Below are 14,980 nucleotides of genomic sequence, written 5' to 3' on the forward strand. Positions count from 1 at the left end.
AGTTACACACCAACCTGACTTGGAATTATATTGCCGTTCCTTCATCGTCGCTGGGTCAAAATACTGGAACTCCCTCCCTAACAGCACTGTGGGAGTACCTTCAGCACAAGGACTGCAGCGGTTCAAGAAGGCGGCTCACTACCACTTTCTCACAGGCAACTAGGAATGGGCAATAAATGCTGGCCTTGCCAGCAAGGCCCACATCCCAGGAACAAATTTTTAAAAAGTGCTCCGAAGCAGTGGCAAGAGATAGTGGCAGAGGTCAATGCCAGGAGTGTAGCTCCAAGGATCTGGATGCAGCTCAGGAAGAAGTTCAATGATCTCACACGAGTTGTCAAGGTCAGGAGTGCATCTTCAAATGCCATATCTTACCAACTGCATCACTAGACTCATCTACTGCTCAATTCACTACACCCCTATCATTTACCTATTAGCAATCTCTATTAATCAGGCCTCATATCTAACATTCATATGCTTTACCTCACCCCTCAAACTTAGCACTGTTGCAGGTTTCACACCCACATTTCACAGCTTGCACACACTGGCAGCTATTAAACCATGAAAGCCGTATTACCCAACCATATTGCAGGGCACTCACTGACACACTTCCCTCTTTGTTGCAGGAGAAGGTGGAGGCAGCAGGAATTAATGGGAGGGGGAGAGGCATGCCTGAATGTTTCAATCCCCATGGGAGAGACCGTGCTGGCCATCATGGGAAGGGCCATTGCTGAGAGCCCTTCTGCCCATCCCCCTCCTCCCTCTTCTAGCAGCTTGCATGGCCTCTAAACATTCTGCCAGTCATGTCCAATGCCAAGATGTAGCCTTACTAGGCCACCTAAGTCTGGAAACAACTAGTTTGTGCCCAAGCCTCTAAGTTACCAAAAAAGTATTACGGCAACTGCCAGACCACTCTCTGTAAACTAATGAAACTTTAAATAAATATGGAAAAGCACCCAAAATGCATAGAATTGTAGCAGCAGCCAGAAGAAATAATCCAGCAACTAACCTGTAAGTAGTTGATCCCTTTAAATAGCACTAGTGGGGGTCCTTCATCCCATTGAATGTATGTTTAAGAGAGAGCATAGGCTGGAGCGAAGAGATCCAAAATGACAGCGCTGGTGTCAAATTAGCATTACAGGCCATGATCCACCTGCTCTGCATGCTGCTGGTGGTCATTAGGTGCGCGCACGCAAACCGCTTTACAAATATGGTGTCCAGTTTACTTTCCATCGGAAGTGTATGCACGTATCACAGGCAGCATTTTGGTAGTTTTAGAGGCCTCGTAGCACCCAAAAAACGGATGCTACAGAGCCTAATTTCGCTTCTTTTCGATCTTGCCTTTTATCCCCAACTCCCTAGTGCTGGGAGAAGTCACAACTCTATTTTTCCTCCAGTTAGAACTGTAATTGTTGAACAAAATATTTAGCAAAAAGTCATCTGAAGTTCAAAGTCTTGAATCCAAAACTACATCAAAGAACAAGAGCATCCGCTTAATCAAGACCAGACAAGGAGGGAGGGAAGATTCTTTGCATTACATGTAATGCAATTGTAAACCTGTTCTTTATAATCTGGTGTATAATTTTATTATCAACTGCACACAGAGAAGAGATTTCCTCAAGAAATTTAATTATCTTTCAAAATCTTGATCCTGGAAGAACTATTGGCCCCAATGGCAGAGGTTTCAAGGGGATAAAATTCACTAATGGCAGGAGCGCAAAATGAGTGATAGCAGATCGGCTGCCTGTTATTCACCCTGCCCAATTTTCCTTTTCATTGACTTCAATGGGCCATAAGAACTACGCTGCCAGTGGCCTCTATAATTTCTATATTTCTTAAGGCTAAAGGGATCAAGGGATATGTGGAGAAAGCAGGGACCGGGTACTGAATTTGGATGATCAGCCATGATCTCATTAAATGGCGGAGCAGGCTCGAGGGGCCGAATGGCCTACTCCTGCTCCTATCTTCTATGTTTCTATATTTCTATATTTCTCTGCATCTGTCCAGACTAACAAAGGGAGCATCTGCAGCAGCACCTAAGATGCAGCCCACAGATAATTAAACATGTGACAATCTTGAGTAGGGCCAACTCTTTCATCCCCCTTTCCCATTGAATGGCAGCAAAAATGTCATAGGACTGCCCAATTTCAACACATTACTGGAACTCCCAACCTACAAGGGGTTATTTATGCCATCTATGTGGCCATATGTGCATCAGGTTCCTGCTTTTCCTCTGGCACCTACTTATCTTCGCCTCTTGACAGGACTCACCTGGTGATACCCCCTTAAGCTTATTATCAGCATCCACCAGGGTGTGTGTAGCTCTGCTGGTGCTTGCGAACATTGGTAACAGTGACTCGGGGTGCTGTAAGATGCTAGCTTGCTTTGACCTTGGCCATGCTGGCAGTCTGTTCTTCCAGGTGTACAATAACAGAAGAGGAACCTATGTTACAATGTTGACTCCAGGAGACACCTTCAAACAGAGCTTGTATTGCGATATACTATGTGTGATGTTCTTGTGGTGTTGTTGTGCCTGTGTGTCAGTGAGTGAGAAAGGGGATAAGACAGGTTAGTCGTAGCCCTCCACTGATAGAGTAAATAGGGAGAAACTGTTTCTACTGGCAGAAGGATGGGTAATCCGTGGACACAGATTTAAGGTAATTGGCAAAAGAACCAGAGGGGAGATGAGATTTCTTTAATGCCGTGAGTTGTTATGATCAAAAGGGAATTGATAAATACTCGAAGGGAAAAAAATTGCATGGCTACGGGGAAAGAGCAGGGGAGTAGGACTAGTTGGACAGCTCTTTCAAAGGCCTGGCACAGGCACGATGGGCTGAATAGCCTCTTTCTGTGCTATATGATTCTGTAAGCTTGGGGAGCCTTCCAGGTTCACCCCCCTACTCTCGCGATGCTCTCATAGCCAAGAACATCTAGGGTGGCTTCCTCAAAGGCAGCAGATAGCATGTAATTCCTGGGCTGTCTTACATATGGGAATTGTTCCCTTTTTTTTTTATTCCATCTTATTATGAAAACAGAGAAGTATTCTTCAGATGTAAGTTTAAGGAACACAGATAACAGTAAGCTCACTGATGTAGTGGGGAGCCGTGCTCAAAGGGAGAGCAGTTTGCGACAGTGTTGTAGCGTTACCTCCAACCCATGGTCCTCTTGAGCACAGCTTTCCACAACTTACCCAACAGTGACAAACATGTGCCCATTCTGTCTGCCAATAACTGAACCTACATCATGCGGCTGTGTTGGAAGGATAGATACTGTTCGCAGCAGCCGTGACCGGGAGTTCCGAAGGTTGTGTTGCCTGCCCGAGTTAAAGACATCTCCTCGCAGCTGGAGAAGAACTTGGAGTAGGAAGAGGAGGATCCAATTGTCGTGGTCCACATAGGAACCAATGAGATAGGTAGAACTAGGAATGAGGTTCTGCTGAGAGAGTTTGAGGAGTTGGGGTCCAATTAAAAAGCAGAACCTCAAAGGTAATAATCTCTGGATTGTTACTTGAGCCACGCGCCAATTGACATAGGGGTAAGCAGATTAGAAGGTTAAGCGCGTGGCTCAAAGAGTGGTGTGGGAGGCAGAGGTTTTGCTTCATGGGGCACTGGCACCAGTACTGGGGAAAAAGGGAGCTGTTCCATTGGGACGGGCTCCACTTAAACTGGGCTGGAACCAGTGTCCTGAATAACCAGGGCAGTAGACAGGGCTTTAAACTAATGAAGGGGGATGGGTGGGAGGATTCAGGAAAGAATAAATTTAAAAGCAGCAAGAGAAATGTCAAGGCTCTAGAGCAGAGCAGAGTTTTGGGTAAAAATAAACAGTGGGTCAGGAAGGGACAGAGAGAGTAACAAAAGTAATAGGGCAGTAGTGACTAATGTGACATCCAGGAAAAATAGAAAAAATCAACGCTAAAGGCATTATATCTGTGCGCAAAGCATTTGCAACAAAATAGATGAATTAATAGCGGAGATAGAAATTAATAGGTTTGATCTAATAGCCATTACGGAGACATGGTTGCAAAGTGACTAAGGTTGGGAACTAAATATTCCAGGATACTTAATTTTTAGAAGAGATAGGCAAAATGGAAAAGGAGGAGGGGTAGCCCTGATAATAAAGGATGGGACAAAGACAGTAGAGAGAAAGGATCTTCACTCCAAAAACCAAGAAGTAGAATCAGTTTGGGTGGAGCTAAGAAACAGTAAGGGGCATAAAACATTGGTGGGAGTTGTTTATAGGCCCCCAAATAGTAGTTTAAATCAGGAAATTAGAGGCGCATGTAACAAGGGTAATACAATAATCATGGGGGACTTTAATCTACATATAGACTGGGCAAACCAAATTTGCAGTAATAGTGTGGAGGACGAATTCATGGAATGTATACAAGATAGTTTTCTAGATCAGTAGGTTGAGGAACCAACTAGGGAACAGGCTATTTTAGAACTAGTACTGTGCAATGAGAAATGGTTAATTAATAGCCTTATGTAAAGGGTCCCTTAGAGAAGAGTGACCATAATATGATAGAATTTTATATTAAGTTTGAAAGTGATTTAGTTAAATCCGAAACTAGGGTCTTAAATCTAAACAAAGCAAACTACATAGGTATGAGGGGCGAGTTGGCTAAGGTAGATTGGGAAACTACATTAAAAGGTATGACAGTAGATAAGCAATGGCTAGCATTTAAAGAATTAATACATAATTTACAACAAATATACATTCCTTTTAAGGCACAAAGAACCCACAGGAAAAGTGGTCCAACTGTGGCTAACGAGAAGTTAAAGATAGTATTTGATCAAAGGAAGAGGCTTATAATGTTGCCAGAAAGAGCAGTAAGCCTGAGGATTGTGAGGATTTTAAAATTCAGCAAAAGAGGACCAAGAAATTGATAAAGACAGGAAAAATAGAATGAGAGTAAACTAGTGAGAGACATAAAAACAGATTGTAAAAGCTTCTAATAGGTGTGTAAAAAGAAAAAAATTAATGAAAGTAAATGTGGGTCCCTTACAGGCTGAGACAAGAGAAATTATAATGGGGACTAAGGATATGGCAGAGAAATTAAACAGATACTTTGGGCTGGATTTTGTCAGTGTGGGCGGGCTGGGGCGTGTCAGGTGGAAATCGTGTCAGGACCCCGACTCCTAATTGAAGTGCTGAAAAAGTGGGATTTTCCCCTAATTAGGCAATTGATTTCCAGCGAGTGCGAACCCCTGGCCCAATTCGTCTTTCCATCCAGAAAGTCGCCTCCGATGACATCAGTGCTGCTGCTTTTAAGGCCCAAAGCAGCCTAGCTTCTTCTGGAGACTGCAATCTTTATGCTGATTGTACAGAGGAATTTTTTGTACAAATATGTCCACCAGGCAAAAATGTCCCCCACGATTTGATGAGCCCTCCCTCCAAACTCTCAGATGATTGGTGTCCAACATCAACCATTTTTCTTTGTACTAAGTATGACTCCAGCCACTGGAGAGTTTTCTCCTGATTTCCCCATTGACTTCAGTTTTACTAGGGCTCCTTGGTACCACATTTGATTGAATGCTGCCTGCATATCGAGGACAGAGTGGGGCTGGGCTGGATTATGGAACTAGACCTAATTCTTTAAAAAATTGCTGCCAAGAGCAGGACCAGGTTGGGGAGACACCCTAATATGAACTGGGTTGGGTGGAAACTGCTGCCAACAATTGGGCTGGGTTTTGGATGAAAAACTGGGTGGCGGGTCAGCTGTTAAATTTTAAATGATTGACAGCAGTTCGGGATTCCCCCCCGGTGTCAAAATGCGCACACTGGACTTTCCCAATGCCGGGTCACAGAATCACAGAAATCACAGAAACCCCACAGTGCAGATAGAGGCCATTTCGGCCCATCGAGCCTGCATCGACACATATCCCACCCGATCCCCGTAACCCCTACACCAACACATATCCCACCCTATCCCTGTAACCCCACGTATTTAATCCCCCTAACACTAAGGGTCAATTTATCATAGCCAATCAACCTAACCCGCACATCTTTGGACTGTGGGAGGAAACCGGAGCACCCGGAGAAAACCCACGCAAACACGGGGAGAATATGCAAACTCCACACAGACAGTCGCCCGAGGCCGGATTCGAACCCGGGTCTCTGGCGCTGTGAGACAACAGTGCTAACCACTATGCCACCGTGCTGCCCCGGGTCTGCCAGCACTGAGCAGACCTGATGGGCAGAGGCGGGGGAGGCAATTAAAATCATTAGTAGCTTGTTTACAACCACTTATCCATGGTTTTTTCCCAGCTTTTGGGGTTTGACAGGTCACCCACCGGTTTCCCACTGTTCCTAGACCATGTCTGTGAAGCTGAGGCGGGAGGTCAGTGGGCATTGAATCAGCTGATGAGTTGACAGCTTCAAATATACAGTAAAAGCTTCCACCTTGCAGAGATATCTTCCCTCAGCCACAAACTCTTCCTCACTGCATTCCCACTACAGATTCAGGATACTGCAAGTCTTTACACAAGTCTCCATCCAGTCTGACCTCATTACCCCTCTCACCATTGATCGATCACTTCAGTCATCTCTACTTCACCTGCCATCTATTCGATCAGCAAGGGTGCCCTTTACACACTCTCACCTTGGTCCTCAGAATCCCACCACGATCAGCCCCAACACCAGCAGCACCAGGCACACCTACAGCACCAATAACAGCACCAACCTTCTCCGTAATCAACTGATGTTGCACAGGACACAGGGCATCAGCACCCAACCACATGCTGCCCGTGAGGCCAGGGATGCCCTCACCATGGCCAGATTTACTTCACTTGATACTGCACACCCTGGCTGCCACCTGATGCGCCAGGTTGGCACCACTCCACACCAATACATGCCTCCAATCCCTCCTCCTCAGGCCTGGCAAAATCAAGCCCTTTGTGTCTGTCTTCATAGAAGAAGATGCAAAATACTTCCTGGAAGCAGTAGAGAACCAAGAGGTTGTAACTAGCAGAATAGATAGGGGGGAACCAGTGGATGTGGTGTATTTGGATTTTCAGAAGGCATTTGATAAGGTGCCACACAAGAGGTTATTAAACAAAATCAGGGCTCATGGGATTGGCAGTAATATACTTGCATAGATTGAGGAATGGTTAATGGACAGAAGACAGAGTAGGAATAAATGGAAATAACAGAAAATGCTGGAAAAACTCAGCAGGTCAGGCAACATCCGTGGAGAGAAATTTGAGTTGACGTTTCGGGTCGAACCCTTCAAAACTGGAAAGAAAAGAAAATAGATCGACGGCAGGGCTGCGATCGGACAAAAGAAGTAAAAGAAACAAAAGATTTAAAAGAGACAATAAAAGGTATACGAAGCTAGACGAGATGGTAATAGGTTGAGATTAGGTGTGAAGTGTACTGGCAGGGCAAGAGATAGCTGCCAGGTGTGAGAGAGAAACAAAAGGAAAGGGGGGGGGAAAGGAGTGGAAAAATTACAAGTGAAAATGTAGTAGGGGCCGAGGTTATGATCTGAAATTGTTGAACTCGATATTGAGTCCGGAAGGCTGCAAAGGCACTTTGCAGCCTTCCGGACTCAATATCGAGTTCAACAATTTCAGATCATAACCTCGGCCCCTATTACATTTTCACTTGTAATTTTTCCACTCCTTTCCTCCCCCCTTTTTGTTTCTCTCTCACACCTGGCAGCTATCTCTTGCCCTGCCAGTACACTTCACACCTAATCTCAACCTATTACCATCTCGTCTAGCTTCGTATACCTTTTATTGTCTCTTTTAAATCTTTTGTTTCTTTTACTTCTTTTGTCTGATCGCAGCCCTGCCGTCGATCTATTTTATTTTCTTTCCAGTTTCGAAGAAGGGTTCAACCCGAAACGTCAACTCAAATTTCTCTCCACGGATGTTGCCTGACCTGCTGAGTCCTTCCAGCATTTTCTGTTGTTGTTTCGGATTTCCAACATCTGCAGTATTTTGCTATCGTAGGAATAAACGGGTCATTTTTGGTTTGGCAGGCTGTCACTAGTGGGGTACCGCAAGGATCAGTGCTTCAGCCTCAGCTATTCATAATCTATATCAATGATTTGGATGAGGGGACCAAATGTAATATATCCAAGTTTGCTGATGATACAAAGCTGGGTGGGAATATAAGTTGTGAGGAGGGTGCAAAGAGGTTTCAAGGGGATATAGACAGGCTGAGTGAATGGGCAAGAACATGGAAAATGGAATATAATGTGGAGAAATGTGAAGTTATCCACTTTGGAAGGAAAAATAGAAAAGCAGAGTTTTTTAAATGGTGAGAGATTGGGAAATGTTAGTGTTCAGAGGGACCTGGGTGTCCTTGTACACGAATCACTGCAAGTTAACATGCAGATACAGCAAGCAATTAAGAAAGCAAATCGTATGTTGGCCTTTATTACAAGAAGATTTGAATATAAGAGTAAAGACGTCTTACTGCAATTATATAGGGCCATGGTGATGCCACACCTGGGGTATTGTGTACAGTTTTGGTCTCCTTACCTAAGGAAGGATATACTTGCCATAGAGGGAGTGCAACGAAGGTTCACCAGACTGATTCCTGGGTTGGGGGGATTGTCCTATGAGGAGAGATTGAGTAGACTAGGCCTATATTCTCTACAGTTTAGAAGAATGAGAGGTGATCTCATTGAAACATACAAAATTCTTACAGGGCTTGACAGAGTAGATGCAGGGAGAATATTTCCCCTGGCTGGGGAGTCTAGAACCAGGGCTCACAGTCTCAGAATAAAGGGTCGGCCATTCAGGACTGAGATGAGGAGAAATTTCTTCACACAAAGGGTGGTGAATCTTTGGAATTCTCTACCCCAGAGGGCTGTGGAGGATCAGTCGTTGAGTATATTCAAGACAGAGATCGATAGGTTTTTGGATATTAAGGGAATCAAGGGATATGGTGATAGTACAGGAAAGTGGAGATGAGGTAGAAGATCAGCCATGATCTTATTGAATGACAGAGCAGGCCTGAGGGGCTGAATGGCCTACTCCTGCTCCTATTTCTTATGTTCTTATTTTCTATATCAGTGTGACAAAGTTTCAGATATAAGTTGCATTTTGTGTGTGTGTTATGCTGCGGTTTGAAAAACAAAATAGACTAGTAACCTCATCAAAAATCAAAAAAGTGATTTCAGTTCAGATGGTGAAGGGAAGGTTCTAGGGTATGTTTGAATCCGATTTATATCAAGGTGACGTAGTAGAATTAATGTTCTGTATTTTAAATATTTCTTCTAGCTCGAATGAAATGGCTTCCGTCTGATCCCCAACTGATATCAGAAGGCCTCTATGCAATAGCCGTTGTGATGAGCTTCTCCAGAATTGCATACATTCTTCCAGCTAATGAAAGCTTTGGGCCTTTACAAATATCCCTAGGAAGAACTGTGAAAGACATATTCAAATTCATGGTCATATTCATCATGGTTTTTGTGGCCTTCATGATTGGAATGTTTAATCTTTATTCACACTACCTTGGAGCAAAACAGAACAATGCATTTACAACGTAAGTACTGGCACAGGCTTCAGTGCTTTTAATGAACTGTTTGCATCTTGGTATTTGTGAACCTTTTTAGATAATGAGTAAGATTATCATGTAACCTGTAAGTTTACTAAAACTCCACACCTTTAAAAATGTTGCTTAATAGTGAGAACTCTGATTTACTGACCTGGATTAGTACTTGTGTTTGCATCTATGCTGTATATATTTAATTATTTTCTTAAAGCAAGTTTGGTTCAAATTGATAAAGAATAACTTGTATTATCTCAAAGCCCAAAGAAGGTATGCCATTTTTCTCCAAAGAGGATTGTAAAAATGACTGGCACTGGCTATTGAAGCATTAAACTTTGATATTTAACCATTTTTTCTTAAAGCTCTAGACCATGTAATTTGTAAAGCCAGCTAAATGGAATCATGTGGTTCCCTGTGGTTCAATAGCCTGGAGACACTCTGTCTATACTCACACATGAAGGATCATCATTTCAGTGAGGTATCGCCTACTTCCATGGAAACACCCCATGGCCAAGAGTCAGTATCTTGAAGAGAGATGGGGAGAAAACGGGAAGAAAATTGAGTCATTTGATCATGTTAGCCATGGTTACGTGAATATTTCACATTGTTATGCTACATTGAACAGCACAATCCAGACTAATAGTATATATTTTATATTTGCTCATGTTGTGTATCACTCCTGCACACCACTGATCTAAGCTGGCTACACGAGATTATGTTTGAGCTGAAGGCAGTTGTGTTGGTGATCGAACAACAACAACTTGTATTTACGTAGCGTCTTTAATGTCGTAAAATGTCCCAAGGCGCTGCACAGCAGTATTTTAAGACAAAAAATTTGACACCAAGCCACAAAAGGATAAATTAGGGAAGGTGACCAAAAGCTTGGTCAAAGAGGTAGGTTTTAAGGAGCGTCTTAAAGGAGGAAAGAGAGGTAGTGAGGCAGAGAGATTTAGGCAGGGAATTCCAGAGATTAGGGCCTAGGCAACAGAAGGCACGGCCACCAATGATTGAGCAATTATAATCAGGGATGCTCAACAGGGCAGAATTAGAGGAGCACAGATATCTTGGGGGATTGTGGGACTGAAGGAGATTAGAGATAGGAAGGGGCGAGGCCATGGAGGGATTTGAAAACAAGGATGAGAATTTTGAAATTGAGGCACTGCTTAACTGGGAGCCAATGTACGTCAGCGAGCACAGGGGAAAGGTTGGCCTTAAAGGCTAGAAATTGCTGTTTTTTTGCATTTTAAAGCATTAAGTGATCCTAGCTCAAGCTTTTCCACCAAAATAAGTCTACCCTTGAAACCACAATTTTACTGCTTTCCTAACTCATGCCAGAATGACCACACAACAGGCCATCCAATGGATTGACAGGATCAATTGTTAGAACCAGCACCTTTTAACAGTGCTAACCAGCAATTTAAACCATTGAAATAGCATCTGGAAGGCCAGGCCAGCTGCTGCATCAGAATGGGAAGAAATCTCGGTGAATGCTATCTCCAGAATCCACAGGAGCTAGCAGGATATGAGAAAGAAGATTGTAGAACTCAAGAATTCTACAAAGGTAAGTCAATTTTATTAATATATCTAATAAGCAACTGCTATAAGTAGCTCTTCCAAACTTCTCAACCTTTCCTGCTTCCCCATGCAGACCATTCTGAAGCTGTTAAGCAGTGCAGTACAGGGATGAAAAAACAGAGAAATGATGCCTAGTAAGAATGAGGCGGATTATGTTTGCAAAAAATACAATTATGAATGTGTTAGCTAATTTATGCACACAGCGCCAATTCTTAAACAGGGTTCAACAACACCAACTTACATTTTATAGCAACTTTAACATCGTAAAACATCCCAAGGTGCTTTACAGGAATGTTATCAAACAAAATTTGACACCAAGCCACATAAAACGATATTAGGACAGGTGGCCAAAAACTTGGTTGAAGAGTTAGGTTTTAAGGAGGAGAGAGAGGAGGAGAGAGAGGTGGAGAGGTTTAGGGAGGGAATTCCAGAATTTAGGGCCTAGGCTACCAATGGTGGGGCGATGGAAATCGTGGATGCGCAAGAAACCAGAATTGGAGATCTTGAAGGGTTGAAGGGCTAGAGGAGATTACAGAGATAGGGAGGGATGAAGCCATGGCGGGATTTGAACACAAGGGAGAGAATTTTAAATTCGAGGGGTTGACATACAATTATTGCTGGTAGGTCAGTTTAGCAGGGTGATGCCAGTTAATTGGATATATGCAATGTGCCACTGAAAATGTACAGCTCATGAAATTGTTATTGATCTATCTACTTTATGTATTTCAATATTATTCTTCAACTTGCAGGATCAGATGGTCTTTAATCAGTGGGAACAGTGCGACACTGGTGGAAGCAGAAAACAATCTCTTGACCAATTTAATGAAACCATCCTAGAGGTTATTGGGAGTGGAGGACAGCGAAGCTGGAAGCTCCTCCAGGCTCATAGCTGGTACAATAATATTCATGTCATATAACGTTTTCCTATAGAGTTACAGTCACACAGGCACGCACTCAACTTGATTAGCATCATTGAAAGTGCCACACAATGAAAATAGTACTTCACTTTGGTGTGCTGAGCATTTTCACATTTTGTCCTTTTGCCTTTTCCTAGGAACGAAGGAATGGAAAGGAGTGAAGGTACAACCGGTGTCACCGTGGAAGGCCACACCTCATGGCACCATGTGCTACAATCACCAGCTTTCCCAAGCACCAGCGTACCTACATACACCTTGGATGCCTAGGTAGTGAATTTGAGAAAAAGTGTGGGATGAGTCAAACTGCACATGTGAGGAAAAAGTAGTGTTGGCTGCTCAATGCCAGACACCTGTTGCTGGCATTCCAGTATGATTCCTGGCCCTGCTGCAGTGCCTAGGGATTCGGGCCTCACAGGACCTGGTTACAAACAGAGATGGGAGTCTGAGCAGGATTTCCTAAATTAGTTCTTTGTGTCTCTGTAAATCAAGGTCTTTGGAAGAATGCAAAGACATTCACTTCTAGGATCTGTGCAGTCATGGATGAATGGTCATCAGCACTGCAGTCTGCGATGGAGTGCATGGCACCTTCAATGGCATTTGCAGTGAAGCACCCACTAATGCAGGCCATAGGCACAGTGGGACTATATCTCATGAATGCTTACACACTTGCTATAGAGACCTTGAGCTCCAATGCAAACATGCTGTCTTTGTCAGCATCAAAATACTTGGAGAGCATATACAGAAACCCTAAGGCAGGGAATGCACAGACCTCACAACTGTTCAAGGTTTCATTCTAATATGCATTGTGACATGGTGAGGGAGTGCCCAGCAGCAGTGGCATGTGTGTAGCAGGCATTGATCTGGCAGTTGGCTCTCAGGATGGCACCACATCTAGGCCATCACCCATCCTTGTGCAAGTGACAGTCAACATCCCAATACCCAGGCAGTACCAGGCAGCCAGAATAGTACCAGCCATAGCTGACTCAGTTGTATAGCCATCAGAATGCACACCTCGTGCTGCCAGAATTCCAGCTTGTTGGCAATGAAACCCTACAGACAGCCAGCACACTTAGTCCTTCCAATATACAATCCCTGAGAAGAAGTAGCAGTTGAAGGATCACCTGCTTCAAGAAAGCCACACAAATGAAAAGGAAGCATTGGTGCAACTCATGCTGTCAACATTCACAGAACTCATGGGTCGATTTTAGTTCAGGTGTGGGGAATTGGCGGGTTCCCCGAATTCAGTGATTCCCACACGATTCTAAATGGGTCTGTGAGATTGATGCAAATTTAACACAATTGGCCAATTGATTTCCAACATGTGGGAAGCCTTGGCAATTGAGTATTTCCAGTCAGAAAGTCGCAGAATATGACGTCATCATTGCTGCTGCTTTTAAGGTCTACAGCAAGCCTCGCTTCCTCTGCAGGCTTCCAACCTTCAACATTAAGATGGCACAGGAGCCTGCAGGAGGAATGGCCAACGGGAGGGCCAGATCTGCGCCCAAATTTGATGAGGCTTCACTACAGGCATTACTGGATGGTGCTAGGGCCCACAGGGAGGTCCTCTTCCCTTCTTCAGGGAGGAAGAGGCCTCCCAGCCAGACCAAGGCTGTGTGGCTAGAGGTGGCAGGTCAAGTCAACTCCTTGGGGCTTACACGAAGAATGTGGTTGCAGTGCAGGAAAAGATTCCATGAACAACTTCACACTGGAAAAGTAAATACTGTATGATGTTTCCATCACCCTCAATCTGATCCCCATTGCCTTTCCTCACCAGCACTCAGTTTTAGCAATCTCTTCCTGCACATCCTACTAGACACTCACATCCATGCACCCTTACCCATTCCCTTTCTCTCTATGCTCACATTCACAGAACTATGCCACCATGCAGCCCTCACACTCCCTCTCACTCTGATGCTTTGAACACAATTGACAACACACAGGGAGGGCCCTTGGTATTGCAACCTCACTCCATCTTTGTCTCCTAAGTATTTATGCTATGCAATCTCTGCACTCACTCCTTCATTCTCACTCAACCTCCACTTGTGAGCTCTCTTTTCCTGCAATGAGGGAGACAACAGGAGAGAGTGAGCCAGGACAGGAGGAGGGCCGCCCTCATTAGCCCAGCTCACCCCCTGGGAGGAAGGTGTCCTGGAGATTGCTGGGGCTGACCGAGATGTGGACGTTGGGGAAGGACAGGCAGGAGCATCCGCGCAAGCTGGTGACAGAATAGTTTTCCATCTCTCTCATTGGCATTGCATGAGTCGCTGATAATGATTCTGAAGCTACATCATATGGACTTATGATCATCTGCAAAATGCAATGTGCATGTAACCTTAGCATCACATCTCTAACTTTTTCCTTGACTCCCCCACAGGACCATCGAGAGCCCCATCCCCACGGTGCAGGAGGAAGAGCCTGAGCAGCCAGACTCCTCAGAGGAATCTGCAACCTCTGAGGGCGCAGCGTCATCAGAAATAAGCGCACCCAGCACCAGCGCAGACACTCACAGCTCGGTGGGACCTTCGGGACATGGAGTAGAGTTGTCACCTGGTGTATCACAGCTCACAAGTGAGCATCAGCAGATTGTGGAGACAGGGACAGCAGTGGAGAGTCCTCGTCGGAGGGCGCAGGACTCTGCCAGCTCGGCTCAGCTGCATGTCAACCCTCTGCCTCTGGGTCCATCCGTAAGATCAGAGGTGATGGAACTCCAGGCACAGATGCAGGAGTCTCTGGCAGGTTTTGTCTCCAGGGTCACTGCGAGTGTGGAGCGAATGGAGGAGTCCATTGCGAACATGAGCGGAGCCTTTGTGGCGTCATTTGCGCATGAACGCATCAACACGGAAAGGATGGCTACCTACGTGGAAATGATTGCTGCCTCCATGGTAAGGTTGGCTACGGTAGAGGAGAGGAGGGCTACGGCCATGGAGGAGGTTAGTCGCCAGGGTATGGAAAACAAGGTGAGTATTCAGAATAGAATGACATCTCTT

At 44.6% G+C, this 14,980-nt stretch overlaps 1 protein-coding gene across 3 annotated transcripts in view; it reads left to right on the top strand.

The window, feature by feature from the left end:
• Positions 1-14,980, top strand: part of LOC147111637 (short transient receptor potential channel 6-like) — a 263,222-nt gene that overhangs the window by 140,266 nt on the left and 107,976 nt on the right. For all 3 annotated transcript variants that reach the window (XM_085998725.1, XM_085998727.1, XM_085998726.1), the window contains exon 7: positions 9,231-9,495. In XM_085998725.1, coding sequence (XP_085854851.1) covers positions 9,231-9,495 — 265 coding nt within the window. The remainder of the gene's footprint in view (positions 1-9,230; positions 9,496-14,980) is intronic.

Source organism: Somniosus microcephalus, chromosome 10 (genome assembly GCF_052327205.1).
Source record: "Somniosus microcephalus isolate GS21.2 chromosome 10, FLI_Smic_1.0, whole genome shotgun sequence".
Lineage (NCBI taxonomy): Eukaryota > Metazoa > Chordata > Chondrichthyes > Squaliformes > Somniosidae > Somniosus > Somniosus microcephalus.